The sequence below is a fragment of the Myotis yumanensis genome, unplaced genomic scaffold (assembly GCF_028538775.1).
Source record: "Myotis yumanensis isolate MYYU_CA2020_CCGP unplaced genomic scaffold, mMyoYum1.0.hap1 SCAF_5, whole genome shotgun sequence".
NCBI classification, from domain to species: domain Eukaryota; kingdom Metazoa; phylum Chordata; class Mammalia; order Chiroptera; family Vespertilionidae; genus Myotis; species Myotis yumanensis.
In genome coordinates this window covers 131,112-157,695 of record NW_027223756.1, presented here as the reverse complement: position 1 = coordinate 157,695, position 26,584 = coordinate 131,112, and the positions used below count along the sequence as shown (strand labels likewise).

General features: G+C 61.7%; 2 protein-coding genes across 2 annotated transcripts in view; both read right to left on the bottom strand.

The window, feature by feature from the left end:
• Window positions 1–12,961: 12,961 nt before the first annotated feature.
• FOXL3 (forkhead box L3) lies at window positions 12,962–14,156 on the bottom strand. Its single transcript, XM_070414186.1, has 3 exons — window positions 14,050–14,156; window positions 13,623–13,791; window positions 12,962–13,342 (listed from the first exon to the last, which is right to left on the bottom strand). Exons 1-3 carry the CDS (start codon window positions 14,154–14,156, stop codon window positions 12,962–12,964), a joined length of 657 nt encoding a protein of 218 aa, XP_070270287.1.
• A 5,831-nt stretch (window positions 14,157–19,987) lies between these two features.
• The window catches only part of FAM20C (FAM20C golgi associated secretory pathway kinase), a 32,530-nt gene continuing 25,933 nt past the window's right edge, over window positions 19,988–26,584 (bottom strand). Inside the window, exons 6-10 of the mRNA XM_070414214.1 lie at window positions 22,786–22,966; window positions 22,048–22,157; window positions 21,774–21,855; window positions 21,096–21,155; window positions 19,988–20,849 (exon numbers count right to left, since the gene is read on the bottom strand). Of these exons, the coding sequence (XP_070270315.1) occupies window positions 20,591–20,849; window positions 21,096–21,155; window positions 21,774–21,855; window positions 22,048–22,157; window positions 22,786–22,966 (692 nt within the window). The 3' untranslated portion in view covers window positions 19,988–20,590. The remainder of the gene's footprint in view (window positions 20,850–21,095; window positions 21,156–21,773; window positions 21,856–22,047; window positions 22,158–22,785; window positions 22,967–26,584) is intronic.

Genomic DNA, 26,584 nt, shown 5'->3' with positions numbered 1-26,584 from the left:
CTGTGTGCACAGGTGAGTGAGCACACCTGCGGCCCAGCAGGACTCGTGTCCCGGGACACGCCCGGCGGGAGAGTCCGTGTTTTCTCGTTGCAGTTGATGGACGAGGCGGCAGAGGCCCCGTTCCCTCGGGTCTGCCTGTGTGTCTCTTGCTGTGGGTGTGACTGCACCTCCCAGTGCAGGACGCCATCTCTCCCCGGCCGGGCGGCGGCCTCTGCCTGTCACAGAAGCTCTGCACCTGTGGGAACGGCGCGCGTTCGTGTGTCGTGTGTTGTCGGCGTCTCGCCCCCGCGGGTTGATGGTCTTTTAACTTGGGCCGTGGTGTCTGAGCAGTTTCTCTACGTGTATCCCTTGCCGTTTCTCGCCAGGTGCATTCCCAGGTGCGGTTGTTGGGCGGCTGCTGAGGCGAGCTGTCTCGTCCCCGGCCGAACAGCCCTGGCGAGTAACCTGGACCAGGATGCGGTGATTCTAAGTGAGACCAACCCAACCAGTTGAGCCAATGGAAGTGTGTAAGGGCTCCTGCATCCAACGCAAACGCTTCCTGGGCGTCGAGGAGACAGTCCCTGCTGTCAAGATGCTCAGAACCTATTGAAAAGGCCAGGAAACAAGCGCAGGTCAGCTGGTGACGGGCGGGCGACGCCAGGCGAGTGGTTAAGGGCCAGATGAGCTCCTCGGGCTGGGAGGGGCCTGCTGCCCGTAGGAACCGGGGCCCGGGGCACGGGAGGCACTTTCCAGGGCACGAGAGTGCCAGGGGGAGCAGCTCACCCTCCAACGCACAGGGTGGCACTTCGTTTTGCCAACCGAGTGGCAAAGTCTTTAAACGATGAGAGGATGAGAGGAGACGCAGTGTTGGAGGACGTGCGGGGGGGGGGGGGGAGGCCAGTGCTATCTCAGGGCGACGGCTGCTCTCTCCTCCCCACCGAGGGCCGGGCGACGGTGAGCCCCCAAGCCCTGGCCCTCAGCCCGAGCCCCTCCAGGTCTCGCCTGGTCCTGGTCCCCCGTGTCCTCGGGTGCATGACCCCCTGCGGAATCTGTACCCCTAGCCCTCAGCCCTGCGGTCAGCCCTGACCTGGCAGCAGGCGCCATGCTGACCACGGGGCAAACGGAGCGCAGTCTTGCTGAGAAAATAAACACAGAGGCGAGTTATGACCATGGCTGCCATGGACAGGAGCGGGCGCTGAGGGGGGCAGCAGGAGACAAGGAAACGGGTTCCCAGGGAGCCACAGCTGGTGGCCGCCGTGGAGACGCGCCGGCTCAGAACGAGGCAGCGGTGGGCGAGCAGCGCGTGAGGGCGGAGTCTGGGGCATCGCCCCCGAGGGCCTGAGGCCATGACCAGTGGCCATGATGAATGACGAGATGCGGCTCTCTGGTCACTGCGTAATGACGGGCCAGGCAGGGCAGATGCGGAGGTGAGTCAGGATCCACTGGCGTGGTCCCCGAAAGAGAGGCCCTCCGGGGCCCCGCCCGACTCCTGACCACAGGGAGCCCCTCCCCGGCCCCAGCTGTGAGTGCCCACGTCTTGGCCAGAACGAGATGACCATCCCCGGGGGGGAGGTGCCCGTAAGACAACCCGCCTGGGCAGGTGGCACAGACCCACCAGACACCACCCAGGAAACCGACCGGACCAGCCTGTGAACAAGCCCACGGCCACTGGCGACGGCGGCCTCCCTGGGCCCCGAGGCCGAGCAGACAGGGCTGCCCCGAGGCACTGGGCTGGGAATGACCGAATAGCACGCAGTGATTGCTACTGATCAATCGTGGTTAATGTGGAGACCGCACGGGGTTTTAAAAGGGCGACGCGTAATCGCAGGCCAGCCGAACCTTCCAGTCGTGAGGTGCGTCTCGGTGTTTTAAAGGCACAGGCGCGAGGCCGGCCCCACGCCCACGGGTGGAGACTGGCTGCCGTGGACGGACACCCAGGCCCTTGGTAGTAACTAGTGTGCTCGGGGCTCCCGGCTGGCTGTGTTCTCCACGGCTCTCAGCCTGAGGTTTCCTCGCCTTCCACCCACAGGGGAGGGTTAGCCGGCACATGCTGGAGGATGGAACCGAGGCAACAAGTACGAGACCCCGCCAGCCCCCAAGGCCAGGGAAGGCCCTGTGCCCGCCATCGACCTGCCTGCTCAGTCCTTTACAGAGAAGCTGCTGTGTGACCGGCCCCAGGGGCAGTGGGCACTTCTGGGAGGTCTTCAGGGGCATCTGTGGGGCAAGCTAGCTGGTGGGCAGGACAGAGGCAGGCAGCACCCAGGCCTGGGGTGTCCGGGAAAACAGGTGCAGAGGCAGAAACCAGCTGCAGCCACAGACAGGGAGCTGGTCAGGACGCATGGGCTGCAAGAAACAGAGGAGCCCATCCAGGTGCCCTGACCCAGGGCGGGTGACCAGCTCGGTGCTGAGTCCCCGGGGCTGGGCTCTGCCGCTCCGGTTGTGCGGACTGGAGACCGAGGCACAGGATGGGCTCGAAGATCCCCCAGCTGAGCCCGGCCGGTGTGCTCAGTGGTCGAGCATCGACCTAGGAACCAGGAGGTCACAGTTTGATTCCCGGTCAGGGCACAGGCCCGGGTTGTGGGCTTGATCCCCAATGTGGGGCGTGCAGGAGGCAGCTGATCAGTGAGTCTCATCATTGATGTTTCTCTCTCTCACTCCCTCTCCTCCTTCTCTCCCTCTCCTTCTCTCCTCTCCCTCTCTCCCTCTCTTTCCTCTTTCCCTCTCCTTCCTCTCTCCTTGTCTTTCCTCTCTTCCTCTCCTTCCTCTCTGGGAAAAAAAAAATCACACAGCCAGTAATTGCAGTCGAGATTGGACCGGGGGATTGGACACTCAGCACAGGAGGCAGCTGCTCTCGGCAAAGAGGGTGGAGGACCCTGATGGCTGGGCTGTGACGGAGCCGTGGAGGACGCGGGCTCCAGGAGACAGCGGGCCAGCGAGGGTCTTTCATGCAGGAATGCTGGGAGAGACTGCAATGGGCTCTGTCCAGCACACCCTTCTTCCCGCTACCTCCACCTTCCCTGTGAGCTCCCCCACCCCCGCCCTGCGGCCCAGAAAACGGACGCTAACAACACGACTCGTGTTCATGGGAATCAGGTGGGTTCTGTGGGGATGACGTCGGGCAGTGGGCAGGCCTGCTCCGAGCACCTGCGCACGCACCTCAGCTCCTCCTTCCTCGCGAGGTGGCGGTTTGAATTCTCCTCGAGCTGGTTTCCTCGCTCCCTAACGAGTTCAGTAAAATCCCCAAGACTTGCATGTTCGTGGCCAGTCATAACTTTACTCTCAGCAGCGAGCCTTCACTGCGCTTGGTCGAGGCGAGGGCAGGCGGGGGAGCCTGGGGAAGGTGGGGCTGAGCCGGGGATGGGCTGGCACAGGCCCCCCACAGGCCGTCCCCCAGCACACGAGGCTGGCATGTCCCGCTGGGACGCCCTGACCCACCCGCTGTCGCCTCCTGTTCACACAGGCGTCCTGGACTCCCAGCAAACCCACCCCTGCTCACGCTCACTGCAGTGCTGGTGGCTGGTGGTGGTTTCCCACGGCTTTAAAACCAGACGCTAAAGGTGTGTCCCCGACAGCCCTACTCAGTTTCAGAATTCCCTCAACATTCCCGTTTTAGATTCGTAAGAATCCACCTGCTGTGCTGGGGACACCGGTGTGTGTTTTAATACAAAACTAGGGGGCAGCTTAGAATCAGCCGCGGGTTTCCCAGCCCACGGACCGCTCCAAGGGGCAGCTGGGTGCCAGTTTGAGACCTCCCTGGGGTTCCCCAAGGAAAGCAGCTCAGAGCCCTGGCCGGGGGTCTCAGCCTGGACTGGGTTCCGGCTCAGCTGGACCCTAAGGAGAATTTGGAGGGAAAGGGGCCCCTGGATCCAAAACCTCTCCCTGGACAGCTGTCCTCTGGGTCCCCCCAGCAGACCACAGGGAGGGCAGTGGGAGGAAGGGGGTGAGCCCAGGGTGAGCGGAGGGGGTCAGAGCCTCCTGGGCCCAGGGCTGTTTCTTAGCTCAGGCTGGAGGACCTGTGCCCAAGAAGGGCCACTCCCCCCACGGGCCCGGCCTGGGCCAGCGGGTCCAGCTCCCTCTGGCCGGGTCCTCTTGGCGCCCAGGTGCCGGCCAGGTGTGCGTCCTTGTCTGTACCGGGTCCTCCGCGAGGCTGAAATGAGCGGCAGGTGCGCAGGGCAGGCCTGCGGGCCATGGGCCAGCTCCACCGGCAGCCCTCCCGCCGCCCCGCCCCAGCACCCACCGCGCCGATTCCATTTCAGGGGTTCGCCGCCGGAGCACCCTGGACCCCAAACCTGGGAGCAGGCAGTCGGAGGGGGCGGGGCCTAGGCCGCGGGGGCGGAATCTGGGCGGGGCCGCTCATCTCTGCTCAGCCCCTGCCTGACCGCCAGGCCCGTGGCCGGCGCTCTGCTGCCACCTGGTGGCGCCGCGCGCGCGCGCACTTTGAGCCTCGCCTGCAGGTGGAAGGCAGAGCGGGGCGCTCAGACCCCAAGACGGTGTGGGGTGGTCGCTGTGGGGGCTGCCGGCCGGACCCGGTGGCGGTGGCGTTTGATGGAGACTTGAATGAGGACGGAGTGAGCTCATGCCCGGTCAGGGGACAGGGCCAAAGGCTGGGCAGGAAAAGCCAGAGGTCAGTGTGGCTGGAGGGGACGAGTAGAGAGGGGAGGGGAGGGAGATGGAGGAGAAAGTGGGGAGCTAGGAGCCTGGCGTGAGGGGGCCAGGGGGAGGGGGCGTGTGTCCCACTGTGGCTGCAGGTCAGAGACCAGCGGAGCGGGCAGGAAGCAGTGGGCACTTGCCGCCTTTGGTGAGAGGGGACAGCTGGACGCAGGGCTGGGGAGACAGGGAGACAGGGAGACGAGCCGGCTGGGAAGGGGCTGGCATGGGGCTGAGACAAGGCAGGATCAAGGCCGACTGCCAGGTGTCGGTCCAAGTCACACACAGGTGTGATGGCCGCGGGCCAGGTGACGTTACCCAAGGCCCCATCTCGGCTTCAGGTCACGTGCAGGTATTATCTCAGTTACTTAGCACAATGGCCAGGGTGTTCCCGGCCTTATCTCACCGATTGGCAAACAGCCTGAGTCAGATTACCGCCCTGTTTCAGACATAAGGCAACAGTGGTGGAGGCTGCCAGGCTGTTTCTGTGCAGGGAGTTCACCCTGGGTATGCGTGTGTGCACGCGTGTGTGTGTGCGCGTGCAATTGTTAAATTAAGGTCTGATCCAAGTAACTTGAAGTCCACTATTTTAAAGCATACAGGTCCGTGGTTTTTATATGTTACACATCCATCACACTGTCTCATTCCAGAACATTCCCGCCACCTTACAGAGGTCCGGCCTCTGTCGGCGCTCACTCCGTGTAGATATTCCACGTGTAGATATGCCACCCTTTGTTTACCCACCGCCTCCTTGCATGGGCATTTGGGTTGTTTCCACGTTTTGGCTGTTGTGGGTAATGCTGCCACGAACACTTGTGTACAGGAGGAAGGAGGGAGGAGGGAGGGGGGGGGAGGGAGGGGGAAGGGAAGTGGGGAGAAGGGGGAGGGAGAAGGGAGGAGGGAGACTGAGGGGTTATAACTGACAGAAAGAACTTCCTAGGGCAGCGGTTCTCAACCTGTGGGTCGTGACCCCTTCGGGGGTCGAACAACCCTTTCACAGGGGTCACCTAAGACCATCGGAAAACACATGTATAATTACATATTGGTTTTGTGATTAATCACTATGCTTTAATTATGTTCAATTTGTAACAATGAAAATACATCCTGCATATCAGATATTTACATTATGATTCATAACAGTAGCAACATTACAGTTATGAAGTAGCAACGAAAATAATTTTATGGTTGGGGTTCACCACAACATGAGGAACTGAATTAAAGGGTCTCAGCATTAGGAAGGTTGAGAACCACGGTCCTAGGGTGTGACTTGGGAAGAAGGAAATGGGCCCCGAAGGGAGGGGGAGGTGCGGGAAGGAGTGGTGAGTGGAAGGCCCCCGTCTGGAACCCGGGGCTCAGGGACTCACTGTGGAGACATGGGAAGGACAGTGGGGTCGGGTGATGAGCACAGATGGAGCTTGAATCCGTCGAGATGCGTAACTGCAAACAGCACCTGTGCCCTGGCCACATGCAAGCAGACGGCACCTTGTTAGGGGCAGGATTGGGGAGCCCAGCCCAGCGTGTCTCTGCCCGGCACCAGGGGGAGGAGGAGGCTCTCAGAGGGGCTGTGTTCTGAGGACAGTTCTTTGTTATGTGGGACGGTCTTATTTATTGCCAACTAGTCCGCACCCAGCACTGCCACACACTCCAGGCTGTGTAAGAGCCGAAGCGGAGACCCCAGAGAGCCTGCAGCCCCGGGAGGCGGCCCGGCCCCGGCCCACATGGCCGCTCCCGCTGCACTTGCCGAGGACAGGTCCCCACTCCTATCGACACCCCATCACTCATAGATTCAGTTACTGAGCAGGACACCTGCTTGGGAAACGCCTCGCAGGTGTGAGTAGGAACCCACGCTCATGTTTCCTGAGAAGGCGGAAACCGTGAGGCCGGGCACCCCCAGGCCGGCGCTGGCTCAGATTCGGGGTCTCTGGCCCACGGCCCACGGCCCAGCTCTCGCTCTGCGTCGTGAGCCAAGGGACATGGCGTCGAGCACATGCAGTTCCTCGAGATGCACCAGGCAGAGCGACACGCACTGGCTTCCCCCTGAATGGCCCCTGGTGTGGGTGTCTCGGGGTCGCCGAGCCCTGTGCTCCCTGTGGGACCAGGACAAGGCCGCTCCCTCTGGGGCTTTCCTTACCGACAACAGAAAACTAGTCTGTGTGACGTTAGACTCAGATGTTTGCTGACGACCAGTGCGGCCCTGCCCCTAATCACCTGGCAATCATGAGGAGAGGCACTTGATGTTTCCCTTCGATTTTCGTACGAAGCTTTCCCTCCCAGGGCTGGCTGCTTCCCTGGGCTCACCCTCCAAACGGGCTCTCCATGGGGACCCCGAGCGCCCTGCCACCTGCCCCAGGAGGCGGTAGACCTGGGAGCTCCCAGGTGCCGTTCTGTGCACGCATTTCCTGGCACCGAGAGGACTGGAAAGATGTTTGCATTGAGGGACGGGGACACTGGTGTGGCTACACCTGCCCAAGCTTTTCCACAGGCCAGTGCGGGGGCTGAAGATTCCTCCTAAGTAAGTGCTGTGGTCAGGGTCTGGGGTCCCCCATTCCAGGACTGGGTAGTGGGGTCCCCCTATTCCAGGACTGGGTAATGGGGTCCCTGGAGGGGCAGCCCCTAGGCAGGGAGAGGGAGACTTCCATGCCCAGCAGGAGGACAGTTTGGGGGTGCTTGGCTCCTGGGCCTGGCTCAGCCCCCATTCTGGGCCAAGACCACCCCTGGCAGAGAGGGTGTCAGCCCTGCAGATGAAGCTGGGGTCCCTACGCCTGCCTGTCACCTCCCCTGGGCTGAGACTCATCAACCAATTCCTGGTCAACGCCTGGCTCAGTTGGTGAATTAAACAGAAATAGTCCCCATCTCCCCAGGAAGGGAAGACACACGTGGCCCGCTTGGTGCCCGGAACATTCCGCTCCAGAGCCCTGACTTCTCGGGCTGTGTCCAGGGCACACGTACCCTGGGTGCACGGCCGGGTGCAGGACACGGATCGCACTCCTGCCCCTGGGGTGCTTGTGCCGGGTACCTCAGCCGCCCAGCCACGTGGGCCTGGCACATTGGTATCCTGGGAGCCACGGCGTCCTGCCCAGTGAGGGAGCCTGTTGGTGCCTCCTGGGAGCGTGGGCACCAGGGAGGCCTGGATGGACCCAGGCGTGGAAGCCGAGGAGGCCTCTGTGAGGCTGAGCGATTCCGATGTCTCTCTCTCCCCCCCTCCCTCTCTCTCTAAAACCCATGGAGACGTGTCCTTGGGTGAGGATGAACTGGTCTCTCCATATAGACTAGAGGCCCGGCGCACGAACATTCGTGCAAGAGTAGGCCTTCCTTCCCCTGGCTGCCGGCACCGGCTTCCCTCCGCACCCAGGACCCGGGCTTCTCTCCTCTGGCCGCTGGCAGGCACCCAGGCCCGGGCTGGCTTCCCTCGGGCTTCCCTCCGCACCCAGGCCCTGGGCTGCTTCCTCTGGCCCTGCTTCGTCAGGAAGGATGTCCGGAAGATGTCTGGTCTAATTAGCATATTACTCTTTTATTATTATAGAAACCTAGGTGACATCGATGGAGGGACCCCACCGGTGCACGAATCCGTGCACCAGGCCTCTAGTGAATAAATAAAAAGAGCAGGTCTGAACTTTCTTCTTCTCACCCCAAACTTGGACAAGAATGTGGTGTCCCATGGACCAGACCCGCTTGCCTGCTGTCAGGCTGGAGCCTGGGAGCCAACTAGGTTTGGAGGTGAGGCCCGGTGCGGAGAACTAGCTGAGGGGTGATGCAGAGGGTGCCAGGCGGTCCCCTGGGATGAGTGGTCACGCCTGGTGAGCAGGTGGATGGAAACAGCTGTGACACCAACCCACACACGGGGTGGCACCTCCATGGTGACCGCCTAGGGACGAGCCGCTGTCCCCTCCTAGGCGGGTGTGGGAGAACTCGCCATCCCACACCCTCCCACGGTGCCCCTCCATCGTGCCCGTCCATGGTGCCCCAAGGTGCCCATCCACAGTGCCCATCTGTGGTGCACATTTGAGGTGCCCGTCCGCGGTGCCCGTCCATGGTGCCCGTCTGTGGTGCCCGTCCGAGGTGCCCGTCCGCGGTGCTGCATCCCCACAGGGCGCAGAGGGGAGCTGAACAAAGTTCGTAGGTTCCTACCCAGTTTTCTTTCCCGTCTGAGAACCGCATGGCCCGCATGGCTTGTTGATTACAAATCTCAGTGCAGGTTCCAGCTGAGTGAGCTCACATCCTATTTGGACCCTGGGCCCCACGGCGCCAGGAGCGGGAAGAATTCAATCTCACAGAAGTGCACGGGGACGTTAATTTGGGCAGCGGCCCCGACAAGCTGCGCCCGTGGGTGTGAGGACCCGTCTCTCCAGCGAAGCCATGGATGAGGCCCATTTACATGCAACATTGGTATTTTTAACAGGGTGAAGGCATGTGATTTTGCAAATGTTTATGAATCATTCGTGTGGCTGAACACAGAATCGAGTTGCAGGTGATGGACTGTGTGCACTTCCCCTTCCCTGCTTCCTCTGGTCCCGGGGGGCAGTGTGGGCCTCAAAAGGCCACTGAAGGCATTAGGCTGCATGGGGTCTGCACCCTTATCCAGTTCCAGGATTAGGGGTCCCTGGCACTCAGGGGTCAAGTGGTGGCCACAGCTACTGTGTGGTGTGTGAGCTCAGGTAAGTCAGCTGGTATGGAGGCCACATTAACCAAGGTAAAGTGCCCAGAATGTGGGAGGTGATTGTCCTGCAGGAGATGCATGTCAAAGGTTAAAGAAATGGGGTGTTTGGCTGGACTCAGGGGCTCCTTCCTGCACCTCCCACCAGCCACGCTGGCTTCGCTCTTTTCTGCAAACCCCTCCCCCATTCCTTCCCACCTCAGGCGTTCCTCTCACTGCCCTCCCCCCAAATGCCCTTTCCTGTGGCACGGTCGCCCCTGCTGGTCCCAGAGGGCCCTGCCCAAGCCCAGTCCAGCTGGCTGCTATGCCCACGGTGAGCTGCCCCCTCAGCACCTGGGCAGGGCCTGCTCCCAGCGGCATGGGGTGAGAAAGTCCGAGTCACTCGGTGGTGGCTTCCCATGCACGTGGCTGGGACACAGTCAGGGCCTCTGGTTCATAATGGCACCCAGCGCTGAGCACAGCTCACAGATGTCTGATGATGGACTGAAGAAACAGCCCCAATTCGATCAATTAAGGGAGGAAAGACCCAGGAACCAGGAGGTCACAGTTCGATTCCCTGTCAGGTCACATGCCCAGGTTGCAGGTTGATCTTCAGTGTGGATCATGCAGGAGGCAGCAATCAATGATTCTCTCTCATCATGGATGTTTCTCTCTCTCTCTCTCTCCCTTCCTCTCTGAAATCCAAAAAAAATATATTTAAAAAAAAAATATATATCCTATATAATAAAAGCCTAATATGCATATCAGCTGAACGGTGGAACAACTGGTCGCTATGATGTGCACTGACCACCAGGGGCAGATGCTCAATGCAGGAGCTGCCCCCAGCCTGCAGGCCTCAGGCTGGCCAAGGCGGGTGCCAGTGGGAGCCCCCTGTTTGCCCTGCCAGTCCCCCTGCAGAGGGAGGCGACTGGAGGCAGTGGTGGCAGGGGTGGGGCTGGTGAGTAGGCAGCGCCAGGTCAGCCAAGGCAGGTGCCAGCGGGGGGGCCCCCTCACTCACCCAGCCAGTCACCCCCCAGATTGGCCCCGACCACCAGCCAGGCCTAGGGACGCTACCTGTGCATGAATTTTGTGTGCCAGCCTCTAATATATATATTTATAAAACAAGAAAAGCGGGGGGGAGGAAGGAACTTGGAGAGAAATTCGGCCTCTCTGCTGCCCAGGGAGACGGGCCAGGACAGCAGCTCGGTGTGGCGGGAAGTGTCCGACCGGGTGCTGTGGCTGAGGGAGGCCTCTTTGGGGAGCCCCAGGGTCTAAGGAGGAGGCGAGCCCCACCTGAGGCTGGTGCGCACTCACACACCTACCCACACTACGGACCCTCGGCCCTGCCCCTGCACCTGGGGCAGGTCCCCCTGCCTTCCCAGGAGGGATAGGCCCTGCAGCCCCAGCTCCGGAGGAGGGACACTCCCACTGTTTCCAGGTCCCGGGCCTAAAAACTTTGCTCCGCACGCAGGAACCTGCACGCGTCTCCACTCACTCCTGCTCGCAGCGCCTCCCGACTCTGCTAATGGAAACCTGGTGATCCATGACCGTGAGTGGCAGACACCTGCTCCGGGTAATGTGGCATAATGTACGTATCGGTGATCAATCAGCGGATTTGCAAGAGAGGCATAAACTACTTAATTATAATTACGCCGGCACGTCGGCGTGGTGGCGGCGACATTTGAATAGGTCAGAGGCAGCCCTCGCCGTGGTGTTGTTTGGTATTAAATGCCACTCACTCTCAGGGCTGGGAGCCCTTCCGAAGTCGCAGGATACCACGCGCTGGCAAATTGAAAATGTCCCTTCGCTTTTGCAAACATGATTGATATCCTCTGCAAAACAAATGTTACACCTTGTAGTGCACGGATCCCGCCGCTGGGGCCGCCCCTGCTCTGAGCAGCCGGGGTCGTGTGCCCAGGAACGGCGGGTGGAGGTGCCCAGCAGCACCCAGCTCCTCCCCAGGCCAGGCCTCCAGGGATGGTCTCTTCCAGGCAAAGGCTTCACTCACCAACAAAGCACAGGAACAGAGCAAGAACCCGGGAGATAAATGCACATTTTATTTGCTCAGCTGGTAGCAGAGGCTCCAGATGCCATAATACCTATGCCTGCTTTGTGTCACCTCCCACGTACATGTATGTACAGCACAATGTGCTGTGTTCACCACCCACATACACGTATGTACAGCATAACCTGACACATGTCACCACCCACGTACACTTATGTATGTACAGCCTGCTTCGTTTAAAACAATGCTTTTAGCACCGCCAACAAGGGATATAAATAAGAAGAATGCAGTCAGTCGCACAACACGCACCTCCGAGGCACACGCACACACAGGGGCACACGCCTGCACCTGGCCCAGCTGCTGCTGTAGACGGGGACGGAAGTGAGCCTGGCCTCCCAGCCCTGTGGGCAGATGCTGCAGCTGGCAGGGCCGGTGGCTGAGGGGGCGCAGGTGGGGGGTGTGGGCGGTCACCATGGAGCAGCCGCCTCTCTTCTGGAACAATAAAAGGAGCACCAGAGGCTCTGTTCACAGGGAGAGGGGGGAGTCCACGGCTTAAGGAAACCAGGCCTGACCAGAGAGGAGGCCGGGAGGGTGCCTGCATTGACTCTCAGCCGCCTTCCAGATTCCATGAAGCAGCCACCAATTCCCAGCCAAGATGGCCCCTCCTGGGCGGATTTTTGCGTTTACAAAATTAGCCAATCATCGTCATCGAGTGAATCAGATTAGGTGCCATCCACACTCGGGTTCAAATTAAGCCATGGATGGCAATTAACTGCAAAACGGGCTGGTGAAAACGATAAGATTGTTCAAATAGGTTCACTGTACACGATTGTGGTTTTTTAAACGTCCATCTCTACACAGTGATTAAATAATTTACATTTACAAATGTAGTGAGCCCGCCTCCAGTGCTCGGAATTGTGCACACCGCACAGTGAGGGGGCTCTGTCTCCGCGGCTATGATGTCACCCCCGCTATGATGTCACCCCCGCTATGATGTCACCCCCGCTATGATGTCATGGGTGGAGGGCACCTGACTGAATGGGCACTAACTCCTCTCAGAAGAATCAGGAAAGTGCGCTTTGCCTCCACGTTGTGCCGGACTTGGAACCCCTGTTCCTTCCTTCCTCCCTCTCTCGCCCCTCCCTCCCTTCCTCCCTCCCTCTGTCTTTCCTGTAAAAAAGTGCATGGAACGTCCTAGACAATCACCAGATATTCTGCCCACAACCGAAGTGTATCTGTCCCTCCCAGGGGCACCCAGACTCTGGGCCGCACTCGGGCCGTTAGTACCTGGCGTCCGCGTTTGCACTTTGTTGTGATTTGTCTCCTTCGAGGAGATGCGCACTGACTCTCACCGAGAGAGCGACTGGCAGCCCCGGTGTGGCCGCCTGTGACCGAGTGAGCGACCCGGAGCCTTTCCCATTCCCTGTGCGGACGGACGGACGGACGGACGGACAGACCAAACCCTCAGGCGCAGCAGGGAACCTGGCTCTGCAGCCGAGCCAGCACCGCGATGCGATGCGATGCGATGCGATGCGATGCGCACCTGCCCCGGGTCCGCTTCCCTCCAACCCAGGCTCCTTTCAGAACCAGCGCGTCCGCAGGTTTGTAAGGTGCCGGCAGCGCCTGGCCTCTCGGCTTGACTGAAATCCCCCCGAAGACCCCAGGCAGCCCCGCGGGGAGCGGGCAGCCTCGGCCCCTCACAGGGTCCAACAGTGGAGGCTCGTGGGCTGGGCCCCCTGCCGGCCGCGGGGCGACCCTGGCCTGAGGACGGGGTCGGGGGCGGAGAGGATGTAGTCGATGCTGAACTTGATGTCCTTGTGCGGCGCCTTCCCCGGGGCGGGGCCGGAGGGGGGCGGGGACTCCCTGCGGGGGGCGGGGGACCTGGGGGCGCAGGCCGGCCCCTCCGCGCCCCCCGCGCCCTCCGCGCGCGCCCCCCGCGGCCCCTCGCGCGTGGCCCCGCGCCGCCTGCGCCGCCGCCGGTAGTTGCCGTCCTCGAACAGGTCCCGCAGCGACGCGCAGCCGCCGGCGAGCGTCCAGTAGCTGCCCTTGCCCTTCCCGGGGCCCTCGGCCCGCGGCACCTGCGCGGGCAGCGGAGGCTCAGCGCTGGCTGCCTCGGTGCCCCTCCCGCCCCGCTGGGCGCCCTGAGGGCGCAGGGCACGTCCCTGGGGGAGGGGGGGGGGCGTCGCCCATCATCAGGTCGGGGATCCCCGTTGGCTAAGAGTGAGCTTGGCAGCAGCTGCCGCTCCCCCTCCAACAGAGAGGACCTGGCCAGGTGTCCCCGAGCCCGGGCCGCGAGGGGGGCGCTCAGGGGACTGGGGCGGGGGGGACGGGGCGGCGGGGCAGGGACTGGGGACCCACCTTGACGAAGCAGCTGTTGAGCGACAGGTTGTGGCGGATGGAGTTCTGCCAGGCGCGCTGGTTGGCGCGGTAGAAGGGGAACCTGCGCATGATGAAGTCGTAGATGCCCGACAGCGTCACCCTGCCCGCCGGGCTCTGCTGAATGGCCATGGCGATCAGCGCGATGTAGCTGCAAACGGGGCGCGTCAGGTCCGCGGGCGCAGGAGGGCTCCACAGGCCGCCCTTCGGGGCGCGGGTCCCCTCCAGCGGCCGCCGCGCCGGTCTCTCCCCCGCGCCCGGTTGGAAGGGGAGGGCGCTGAGGGCTGTGGGGGGAGCGATCCCCGGGGCTCCCTGCTCCCCGCTGTCTCCCGACCCCGGAGAGGAAGCTCTTCCGTCGCCCGGCAGGGCCTGGCTGTCCCGCGCCCACCACCGACCCGGCCCCGGTCACCTGTACGCGGGCCGCGTGAGCCGCTTCTCCTCGTCCGCGCTGCCGGCCTGGTAGTCGTCGGCGTCGTAGTTGAAGCAGTTGTAGGGGTACTGCGAGCTGTCGAACATCCTGGCGCGGCCGCCGCCTCCCCGCGCGCCCGCCGGCTCAGGTCTGTGCGCACGTCCTGGCGGGCGGGCGCCGACGGCAGCGCTGCACTGCGGGGTGCTCTCCACCTGAGCTGGGCCCTGGGCCCTGGGGTCCCCACCCGTCCCCACCCCGTTCTCTCGCATCCAATCCCAGCGCGGGGGAGGCCCCGGCCAGCGCAGTGGCGGAGGGGAGCGAGCGGGGCTCTCCGTGACCCGCTGACTGGGCAGGAGAGAGGCGGGATGGCGCTGGGTGGTCCCGCGGGCGGGGCAGCGCTGCCTCCCTCCCTGCGCGGCCCCAGAGTCAGGGGCTGGTCCTCCCCGCTCCCTGCGCCCGCGGGTGGATTTCTCCGGGGAGCTCCTTTGTCCGTAGCTCTTCCCGCACATAGACCCTGGGAGTGGACCCTCGACTGCCAGGCCACAGCCAGGGCGACGGCCACCCTCCCTGCCAGTCTCAGCCCCTCAGCCGAGCAGCGGTCCAGGCGGGAAGGGCGCCCCACACGTGTGTCCCTGCCTGGATCAGAGCCTGTTCAGACTCATGGTCGCCCCCGCCCCAGCCCTGGTCCCCACCGCTGTCTCTTACTGCTGGAGGGTGCCTGCTCTTGGGGCCCCCAGGCCGGGCTCAGCCCTGTGGGCTGGGTTTGCACTGTACCCAGCTCCCCTGTGCCTGGGCAGCCACGCCACCAACCGCTGCCCTGTCCTTGGTGCCAATGCCCCTGTCCAGGGGTGTGCAGAGAAGAGGCAGGGGTGTCAGGACATTCTCGTGTGAAGTCAGGTGAGACCCTAAGCTGCTGGGGGGAGCGGGGGCTTTTCCTCACGGTGGCTGTGTCACCAAAAGGTGTTTCCACAAATAGTCTGCAGTATTCTGAGCCGTGTCTGTGAATCTGCCTGAGGCCAGGAAGCCTGGGTAGAATTCTCCGGAAAGTTCGACACTGCACCCTTAGCTCAGAACGACCTGTGCCCCCAAAGCACCCAGAGCTGCCCTTGGTGCGGAAGGTGGGCAGGCCCGCTGGGGTTGGTTGGCATCCCACTGGGGTTGGCAAGATGTCACCATCAGGTAATGGGTCCGTGGAATCTCTGTTTTATTTGTTACAACAGCATGGAATCTACAAATACCTCAGAATTTAAACTTTAAATTAAACATCCTGCCGTGCTCCGGGCCGGTGGAGCTCAGTGGTTGGGTGTCATCTCGTGCACCAGGAGCTCGCGGTTTGGTTCCCCGTCGGTCAGGGCACAGGCCCGGGTTGTGGGCTCAATCCCCAGTGGGTGGCGCAGGAGGCAGCTGATGGGTGTTTCTCTGTCATCCATCTTTCTATCTCTCCTCTCCTTTCCCTTCTCTCTAAAATCAATAAAAACATATTTGAAACAGTTTAAAAAGCAACTAAATGAAATAAAAACCCTGCAGTGGTTGTGGAGACCAGCTCCTTCAGGGCAGAACCCCAAGGTGCCGAGGCTGCAGGATGAGCTCACTGGAGAGCGACATGGGCTGAGTCACCCGTCAGCATCTGAGGGACAGGACCCCATCACCGCCCCTCTGTTGGGGTTTTCTTTGCTGAATGGTGATGCCACAGCCGCTCACCTGCCAGCCCTACCCCTCCTCTTCCTCTGCTTCCTCCCTCTGAGCCGCGGTGAGCTTCCTGGGAGCCCGGGTTCTGGGGCTTGTCCTCCTGGGAGCCCAGGGTCAGGCAGAGCCAAGGAGACTCCCGGTTCTACTGGAGTCTGTATGGCACAGGCAGCTGGTCCTTCAGCGGGTGTAGGCCCTTCCGTTGTCCCATCTGGCTGACCCCTGGGAGCAGCCTCTACACCTGGGCCTGGGGGGCTCCTGGGTCACCTGCCAGCTGCTTCCAAACCCACCAAGAGGAAGAGCAGTTTATTTGAGCTCAACAAGGACAGAGCCACCTCAGAGGAGGACAGAGTCGCAGGGCGGCTGGCAGAGCTCACCTGTCGGCCCCGCAGGAGAAGGAGGGCAAACGTTGGGTCCCGAAGCCCATGCAAGTGCCTGGGACGCACACGGCACGTTTCCTGAGCAATTACCGTGTCAGCTCTGCTCTGAGTTGTTGCTTTTTAAAATATGTTTTTATTAATTTTAAATATACTTTTAAAATTAATTTCAGAGAGGAAGGGAGAGGAAGAGAGATAGAAACATCAATGATGAGAGAGAATCATTGATTGCTGCCTCCTGCACGCCCCCCCCCCCCCCCCCCACTGGGGACTGAGACCAAAACCCAGGCATGTGCCCTGCCCAGGAATCGAACCCTGACCTGGTTCCTGGGTCCTCGCTCGACCATTGAGCCACGCCACCAGGCTGCTCTGAGTTCTTACCGCACATGAACCCACCCGACTCACTGGCACCTCCAGGTGAGCAGACTGCTCAGCGTCACACCTCGTACCTGCAAAGCCAGGTTATTGAACGGACCTTTACCCCCTAGAAAAAGATCTGGGAGAAGTCGCCCTGAAGTAGAACAGTGTGACCTCTGGGGAGAGGACGGTGGGCGTTTGAATGTATGAGGACGGTGCACTTCTCGTGTAATGAAATGACCTATGAATTCACCGTGATTTCTGTCATATTTCCTATTGCTGGGAACCAACTGCAGGCTTGGCGGCTTCACCTGCCACCACCAGAGACAGACAGCGACACAGCGAGAGCCCTGAGGGCCACCCAAACCCACCCTGGAAGACAGGATGGCAGCGGGAGCTGGGGGGCTGGCGGGACCTGCTGGTGGCGCCTGGGGGCCCATCTGCCCACGGCTGAGGGTCCTTGCCTCCTCTGGGCTCTGACGTCCTGGCTGCGGACCCTCAGAGCAGGGGCCCGGCTGTGGCCTCCAGGCCCTGCCTTCCCAGGCCCTCCTCCAGGTGGCGCTGCAGGACTGGGCATGGACAGCACCCCTCAGTGCGGCCTCCCAGGCAGGGTGATTGCAGGGCACCTCTGGCCAGTGTAGCTGGGGAAGACAGAATCCAGCACCTGTGGGCTTGGGCGAGGCTGCCTGGCGCCCCTCAGCAACCTGCCCCGACCTGGGCTGGCTCTGGTGTCACCTCATGCTGCCCGACCCCACAGCGACAGGGACGCCGATCCTGGGCAGCTGGCCCTGCGGCCCCTCCCCCGCTGCTGTCATGGCTCCTCCTACTCACCCCATTAGAGCCGCAGGCCAGGAGCTTCTCCGCCCGCCCTCCATCCCCCCCTGAGATGGGATGGACACTGAGCCCAGTTCCCAGAGGCCTGGGCCCCACTGGCAGTTCTCAGCCCACAGACCCTTCCTTCCCCATGCAAGTCCCCTGTGCATATGGGACCCCCAACACACATGGGGGGGCTTGTCCTTCTGTTCTCCAGACAGCGGCCTGAGGCCTACTTTCCTCCCCCACCCACAACCAGGCCTCCCCGCCGCCCACAGCCAAGGTTCCAGGCCCCTGGGTGTGGGTGTGGCCAGTGGCAGCTGGGCAGGCGGTGGGCAGGCGGTGGGCGTGCAGGCTGAGGGGAGCCACTCCAGTGGCAGCTGGGCACCACTGAGGCGAGGCAGCACCCCAGGGGGGTGGCTGGGAGCCCGGCAGAGGCCCCTGGACCCTTCACCTGTGTGGCCTGCACTTTGGGGGACTGGCCCCAGGTCAGTGAGGCAGGTACACGTGGGTGCCGGGGCGGGCACAGCAGTCCCCCGCCCGAGGTGGCCATGGTCTGCAGGCCGAGGGGGGGCAACCTGGGTCCTCGTCCATCTCAGACTTCTGGATGAGGGCTGGGGTCGGAGACGCGTTGCCACAGTCCCTCACGCATCCTGTCCCCACAGCCCACAGGGAGTGGTCACGCGGGTCCCCATGTTCACCTTGAGTTACTGTTCATTCTAGTTGCCCTCAGAGCCGCCCCTCTGCTGGCTCTTTTTTTATTTTATTTTTAATATATTTTTATTGATTTCAGAGAGGAGAGGGAGTGAGAGGTAGACACATCCATGATGAGAGAGAAACATGGATCAGCTGCTTCCTGCACGCCCCACACTGGGGATGGAGACCGGGCCTGTGCCCTTGACTGGAATTGAGCCTGAACCTCCTGGTTCATAGGTTGATGCTCAACCACTGAGCCATGCGGCCGGGCTCTGCTGGGTTCTCAATTCTCCAAAGTGAGCCCAAGCCGCCCGAGGGGGTTTGCTTCATTTCCCCGTGGTCTGACTTACGTAATAATGTTTGGATTCATACCCACGTGTCTCCCTGGGCCTCTGGCAGGCACTGCCCTAATTGTGGACAAAGCAGGCTGCTCAGCTCTTGCAGGGACGCGTGCGTTCACCAGAGGAACTTGAAAGTCCTTTTCTTCATCTAGTTCAACCCCTCAGCCCTCCCCTCCGTCTCCTTCACACGGTCCACGGGAGACCCGGGGTGGGAGGCTGGGCGCCTGGGCTGGCGTTCTTGGGCTGCCATGTGGAGCGGGCTCTTGAATGTGGAGATGGAAAGGGGATCAAGCTGTCAGGCAGATACAGTCCCAACTGCCAGTCCCCGTGTTGAGCTCAGGGAAGTCCACACTAGTCAGAGCCTCGGTTTACACAGCTGTAAAATGGGCACAATAGGAGAGCGCGTCCACCGGCCAAGCAATTCCAGGAGCACAGAGAACACGGCAGGAGGGTGCCGTGAAAGCCCAGGCCCCGAGCTGGCGTGAGGCCATGCATTGTGGCCGCATCGCTGACCCCGCCAGGAGGCCCACTGTTCACCTGACCCCACCTCTCTTCCCACCAGCAGCTCCGACTGCATTTTGAATTTGATACAAATGAACGCAGTTTAAAGCCTTAAGTAACATTCCAGATCCAGCCATGGATAGCAGACCTGCTCCTCCACCTCATCCCTGTTCCTGCAGCGACGGCGGGGGACAGGGACCTGGAGGGGACGCTCCCCAGCTGGGGGGCTGGTGCAAAGGAGGTGAGTGCTCAGCTGGGCAGGAAGACGTGGGGACAGGCTCTGGGGGCAGCTGATCACATCACCCCGTCCGCACCCATCGCCCCGTCCGCACCCATCGCCCCGTCCGCACCCATCGCCCCGTCCGCACTCATCGTCCCGTCCGCACACATCACCCCGTCCACTCCCTTTGGACACTTCCTGGCCTGGTGCGCGACGGCTGTTGTGTGGGTGAGGCTGCTGTATCTGAGCCCAGCCCCGGGGTCCCAGGATCCTAAACTGACCTCTGCAGAGTGACCTGACCCTCCTGAGCCCGTTTCCCCATCTGTAAAGTGAGGAAACTAGTGCTGACCTTGTGGCTCAGCTCAGACCAGAAATGCTTGGGGCCGGGCTGCAGGGGGCGGGTGAGGAAGTCAAAGGCGGGAGGGACTCTAGTGCTTTGAGGACCCCGAGGCTTACCTGACCCCCGGGCTCAGGCCGCCTGGTGCCTTGTGCCTACACCCAGAGGTGCTTTGGCGACTGCTGGAATGAGCCTGGAGCCGCCCAGGCAGGGCTCGCTGTGGCCAGATGTCCCTCGTGGCCAGCAGGTGGGGGGAGCATTGGTTGGGGGCCTGGATCTCTTGGGCCATTCTTCCTGCGGCCACCGCTGTCCCTGCTCCGCTGGGTAAACATTTGCCAACCCGATGCCACCTTCTGTGGCCGGCCTGTGCCTGGGAGGATCTCCACCCCTCTCAGAGCTGCCCCACGAGGCGTGGGACAGGGGCAGCCCCCACGCCCACCCACCCCCTGGGAGAGAGCTCAGGTGTGACTCTGGGCCCCTCCTCCCAGCCCAGGTGCTTGGCCACCTGGACACTTTGGAAGTTGAGGCTGAGGCCCTGCCCAGCACCAGGACTTGCCTCTCTGGAGGGCGGGCAGCTGGGTTCAGGGTGAGAGGGACCTGGGCCCCAACACACATCTGCTGTATCTTTATTGCACTTTCATCACATTGCAACTATTCCTCAAGAATGTACCGGGGGTCGGAGCCTGGGCGACACGCTCACACGAGTCTCCACTGAAGCTGAGCTGCGCCTTGGCCGCCTCCCGGGAGGTCCCGGGCACTGGTGGGCGGCGCCGAGAAACAACAGCTGGTCATTTCGTCACCGAGAACATGTGAGTGTCCGTCCGTCCACGCGAGTCCTGCTGGCTTTAGGAGCAGGGCCTCCCGTGCGGCCGGGAAGGGGGGGAAAGGAGAGTTTTAGTTTTAAGTTAAGTCCAGAGCGCAAGGGCCTTGGCGGGGAGCCGGGCAGAGGGTGGCTCTCCGCGTGAGTCTGGGTCTGTGCCGGCGTCTCTGTTTATATACATATCATCTGTGTATAAATACAAAACAGTAAGGAAAGGCTTCCCTTCCGTACAAAAGGGTGGCCGCCTGCCGCCAGGCCGCCTCTGTCCGTCCACAGCTGCTTTGTCTTGAAAGCGAAGGAAACACGTCCTGCGGACCCACAGCTGGAGGACCCCACGGCCGAGTCAGCTGGGGCATCGTGTCCGTCCCCGGCACCAGCCGGCGGCTGTGGTCACTACCTGTCAGCGGAGCCTCTGTGCCCGGGGTCCAGGGGGTCGAGGTCGTCCTCCACCACGTGGCCCAGCCCGTCCTTCTCCACGCAGGCGCCCACGGCCTGCAGCACCAGGCGCAGCCGCCGGTCCAGGGCCTGCAGGTGCGGCTGGAACAGCACCGGCGCCACCCGGTCCTGCCGCAGGGACTCAGCCATCAGCAGGCTCAGCTTGTACTCCTCCTTGGCCAGCAGCTGCAGCCGCAGGTAGGTGGACTTCCGGATCCTGCGGGAGGGAGGGAGAAGGCGCCGCTGACGGGCCTCAGGTGGGGACAAGCCGGGGCCGAGTGACTCCCCGGCCCTCAGCGCCCTGCCTCTCAGAGGCACAACCAAGGGATGGGTGGTCCTGTGGGTCCCGCAGGCACCCATAATCCCAGGCAGACGCTGGGGGAAGGGGGCGGCCTGCTCACGGGGGACACAGGCCCCCGACTTGGCTCAGCACGTCTGGCTGAGCAGGGCGGAGGGCAGATACCTGCAGCATTGTTGTAAAGGCACCAGAATGGAAAGCTCGTCGTGGGAATATTTTCCAAACCTGCAGGAAGGAAAGTAGATTGTCCAGGGGTGGCCGCAGGAGTCCTGTGGGCAGAGCCTGCGGCCCAGGCAGCCACAGGGACAGGAGCCGGGGGTGAGCTGATGCAGCGCCTGGGGCAGCAGGTGCCTGCGTTCTGGGCAGCAAGTCCGCAAGGTCCTAGGCAGGCCAGCACCTCTTACAGCTGGGAACGCGTGACCCCCACCTGTGAACCTCCAGGTGCCCAAAGCTGACTTCTGAGGCATCAGGCACACGCAGCCCTAACCATCTGAAATGGGGGTCCCCCCATGCACACCCCCTTCCCCGTGCACCAGGGACACTGTCCCTCATGGCCCTGACCGGGAGAGCCGATGTCCCCGCCTGCTGCCCCAGATTCCTCCTTGCAGGGCAGACGCCCCTGCCTGCTCCTCACAGCCCTGCTCTTCTTGGCCAGCAATCTCTTTGGGCCTCAGTTTCGCCAGGACATGTGGATAGAGCAGAACCCAGCCCATTGAGAATTAGGTGAAATAAGGTCAGACACCCTCCTGCCCACGGGGCCCGCATCACAGAGTGGACCTTGGGGATGGACCTGTCCCTCCCGTCTGGGCGAGGCTCCAGGAGGCGGGATGCGGCCAGGCTCACCCTCTCCCGTTGTCCAGGTGGATAATGAAGGTGTCGTTCCCAAACTTCTCAAACGTCTCGTAGTGATGGCGGTCCATGTTCCCTGCGGAGACACGCGGCCCGGGTCACGGATGACGCCTGCGCGCGGCTTCGAGGCGGCTTCCTTCCCTCCCGACCCCGACCCCAAGCACTCATCACGAGCAAAAGCAGGACTCAGGCCTCTTCAAACTGCGGCCTGGCCTGCAGCTCTGGGCCGCGTCGCACCAGGGCCGGCCGGACAGCCCGCGGGACGCACCCATGAGGAAGTCGAAAATGGTCATGTCCATGATGTCCAGGATGCGGCGGCTGCGGTCGTAGGGGGGTGTCTGCTTCACCTCGTTGCAGTAGTTGGGGTCCACTTCCCACCTGCAGGGAGCCAGTGTGAGCGGCCGGCCCAGCGTGGGGCAGCGGGGCTCCCACAAAGGGCTGGGCTTGGAGAAACTTCGTCACTGTAACACCAAGTGTCTTCCCACTGATGCACCCACGGTGACTGAGGCTGTATTCATAGGCGTGCGGCCTGGGAGGTGATGAAGCCACGCCTCCCGCCCTAGATTGGCCACACCTGGCGGCTGCCTCCACCCTGGATGCCAGGCTTCTGGAGGGTCACTCTGAAGAAAGAGCCCGGGCACCTCACTCCCAGGCCTCGGTGCCTCAGAGAACAGGGGTGTTTCTCCAGCAGGAGGGAGGGAGGCAGGAGGGACGGACGCCACGTCTGAGCACAGAGGGGCTGTGTTTCCAGAGCCCAAGGCGACAGGCAGCCCCCCTTGGAGGCAACATCTAATTCGCAGAGTAAGGACGCCCCTCCCGACCGTCAATCACGCGGTCGCTGTCACACGTGGGGCAGGGCCCTCACACCCCTGTGGCCATGGACGGGGTCCCGGGCCCCTCTAAGCTTGTCTTCTTGCTGCCAATGGAGAGAAGCCAGCCCTCCCCGACCCCAGGAAAGTCGGGGCCTGGCCCGGGGCTGCCACGGCCACGCTCAGCCCACACTCACTCCGCCTTCTTGCGCTTGTGGTACGAGCGTCGCCACGGGTTCCGCCACGTCTTCCTCTTGGCCAGGGACAGGTCCGGCAGGAAGGCCGCCAGCGAGCCCTCGATCTGGTCCGGCTTCCCGCACAGGGCGTGCTCCGTGGAGCAGTAGTAGGAGCACTCCCCGTAGAAGCAGACGTTGTTGGCTGGCGGCAGAGGGCCGGCCGGTTAGTGGGTCCTCGGAGCCGGACTCTCACATGCATCTCAGCAAACCCTCCAGCCCCAGGTTACAGAAAAGGGAGGCCCAGAGATGGCAGCACACCTGCCCGAGGCCACAAAGCTGTGGGTGTGAGTTAGGATCCGAACCCAGGTTCTTTCTGCTCACACTCAACATTGAGGGACTGGAGCAGGGGTCCTCAAACTACAGCCCGCGGGCCACATGCAAATACAAATATTGTATTTGTTCCATTTTGTTTTTTTACTTCAAAATAAGATATGTGCGGTGTGCATAGGAATTTGTTCATAGTTTTTTTTAAAACTATAGTCCGGCCCTCCAATGGTCTGAGGGACAGTGAACTGGCCCCCTGTTTAAAAAGTTTGAGGACCCCTGGACTGGAGTCTATGGGAATCCTGGGGCCCGCGTACAACAGCTTAAAAAAGCATTCGTGCTATTGAGAAAGTGGAGAGACAATCCACGGAGTGGAGAGCATGTTTGCAAACCACATAGCTGATAAGGATCTAGTATTTATCACATACAAACAACTCTTGCAGCTCAACATGAAAAGATAAATAACCCAATTAATCGATGGACAAAGGAGTTCAGTGGATATTTCTCCACAGAAGACCTACAGATCGCCAGCGAGGACGGGAAAAGATGCTCAACATCAGCCACTAGAGAAGCCAGTCAAGTCCGCAGTGAGGCCCCACTTCACACCCACGCGATCGTCGTGATCAACAGAACAGAGAACAGGTTCCTTGGACACGTGGAGACATTAGAACCTAACGCAGGGCTGGTGGGAACATGAACTGGAGCAGCCGCTGGGAACACAGTTGGGTGTTTCCTCAAAACATTAGACACAGAGCACCCATCGGACCCCAGGGACACCCCCACACCCAGAGAAGTGAACACAGGTGTGCACATGGCATGTAGCTGACGTCCGTGGCAACTCTGTTCCCGGCAGTGGAAGACTGGGAACAAGCCACACGTCCATCAAGTGATGAACGGATACACACAGGTGGTCCATCCTCACCACGGACACCAGGTGACCTCACACCCGCACCACGGACACCAGGTGACCTCACACCCGCACCACAGAACACCAGGTGACCTCACACCCGCACCACGGACACCAGGTGACCTCACACCCACACCACGGACACCAGGTGACCTCACACCCACACCACGGACACCAGGTGACCTCACACCCGCACCACGGACACCAGGTGACCTCACACCCACACCACAGACACCAGGTGACCTCACACCCGCACCACGGACACCAGGTGACCTCACACCCGCACCACGGACACCAGGTGACCTCACACCCGCACCACGGACACCAGGTGACCTCACACCCGCACCACAGAACACCAGGTGACCTCACACCCGCACCACAGAACACCAGGTGACCTCACACCCGCACCACAGACACCAGGTGACCTCACACCCGCACCACGGACACCAGGTGACCTCACACCCGCACCACGGACACCAGGTGACCTCACACCCGCACCACGGACACCAGGTGACCTCACACCCGCACCACGGACACCAGGTGACCTCACACCCGCACCACGGACACCAGGTGACCTCACACCCGCACCACGGACACCAGGTGACCTCACACCCGCACCACGGACACCAGGTGACCTCACACCCGCACCACGGACACCAGGTGACCTCACACCCGCACCACGGACACCAGGTGACCTCACACCCGCACCACGGACACCAGGTGACCTCACACCCGCACCACGGACACCAGGTGACCTCACACCCGCACCACGGACACCAGGTGACCTCACACCCGCACCACGGACACCAGGTGACCTCACACCCGCACCACGGACACCAGGTGACCTCACACCCGCACCACGGACACCAGGTGACCTCACACCCGCACCACGAACACCAGGTGACCTCACACCCGCACCACGGACACCAGGTGACCTCACACCCGCACCACGGACACCAGGTGACATCACACCCGCACCACGGACACCAGGTGACCTCACACCCGCACCACGGACACCAGGTGACCTCACACCCGCACCACAGAACACCAGGTGACCTCACACCCGCACCACGGACACCAGGTGACCTCACACCCGCACCACGGACACCAGGTGACCTCACACCCACACCACAGAACACCAGGTGACCTCACACCCGCACCACGGACACCAGGTGACCTCACACCCGCACCACGGACACCAGGTGACCTCACACCCGCACCACAGACACCAGGTGACCTCACACCCGCACCACAGAACACCACGTGACCTCACACCCGCACCACAGAACACCAGGTGACCTCACACCCGCACCACAGAACACCAGGTGACCTCACACCCGCACCACGGACACCAGGTGACCTCACACCCGCACCACAGAACACCAGGTGACCTCACACCCGCACCACGGACACCAGGTGACCTCACACCCGCACCACGGACACCAGGTGACCTCACACCCGCACCACGGACACCAGGTGACCTCACACCCACACCACGGACACCAGGTGACCTCACACCCGCACCACGGACACCAGGTGACCTCACACCCGCACCACAGAACACCAGGTGACCTCACACCCACACCACAGAACACCAGGTGACCTCACACCCACACCACGGACACCAGGTGACCTCACACCCGCACCACGGACACCAGGTGACCTCACACCCGCACCACGGACACCAGGTGACCTCACACCCGCACCACAGAACACCAGGTGACCTCACACCCGCACCACAGAACACCAGGTGACCTCAAATCCACAGCACGTGCTGAGCCACACAGCTGTGGGTGTGAGTTGGGATCTGAACCCAGGTTCCTTCTGTGCACCCTCACCGCTAAGGGACTGGAGTCTGTGGACATCCTAGTCAGTGCACCAGGTGACCTTATAAGGAGTGAGGCTCACACACTCACTACACATGAATGAACTTGAGAACACGGTGCTCAGCAAGTGAAGTCAGACCCAAAGGGACCACACATTGTGTGACTCTATTTATTTGAAATGTCCAGGACAGGCAGATCCAGACAGAAATATTGATGGAGCCAGGGACTGGGGGGAGGGGACAACTGGAGTGACTGCTAACAGGCAGGGCTTCCTTCTGAGGGAGGGAAATGTTCTAGAATTGGATTGTGGGGATGGTGTACAACACGGTGAATGTTTTAAAAACAACACGGTGAATATTTTAAAAACCTCTAGTGCACTTCAAAATGGTGAAGTTTACAACATGTGAATCATCTATATATATAAAAGCCTAAGCAACTGTTCAACTGGTAGCTATGACATGCACTGACCACCAGGGGGCAGACACTCAATGCACAGGCAGGGAAACATGGAACAGACTGATGAATCTCAGAGGGAAGGGGGTAAGGGGAGGACGGGAAGAGATTAACCAAAGATCTATACGCATACTAGAGGCCCGGTGAACGGATTCGGTGGGGTCCCTCAGCCTGGCGTGCGGGGACCGGGCCGAAACCGGCAGTTCAACATCCCCAGAGGGGTCCCGGACTGCAAGGGGATGAAGGCCGGCTGAGGGACCCCACCAGTGCATGGATCCGGGCACTGGGCCTCTAGTGTCTCAATAGACGA

Coding starts and splice junctions, on each gene's coding strand:
- FOXL3 (XM_070414186.1), bottom strand. CDS start 14,156: ATGTTCGACAGCTCGCAGTACCCCTACAACTGCTTCAACTACGACGCC. Junction 13,792..14,049: donor CTCACGCGGCCCGCGTACAG/GTGACCGGGGCC, acceptor CCCCGTTTGCAG/CTACATCGCGCTGATCGCCA. Junction 13,343..13,622: donor TCAACAGCTGCTTCGTCAAG/GTGGGTCCCCAG, acceptor CTGCCCGCGCAG/GTGCCGCGGGCCGAGGGCCC.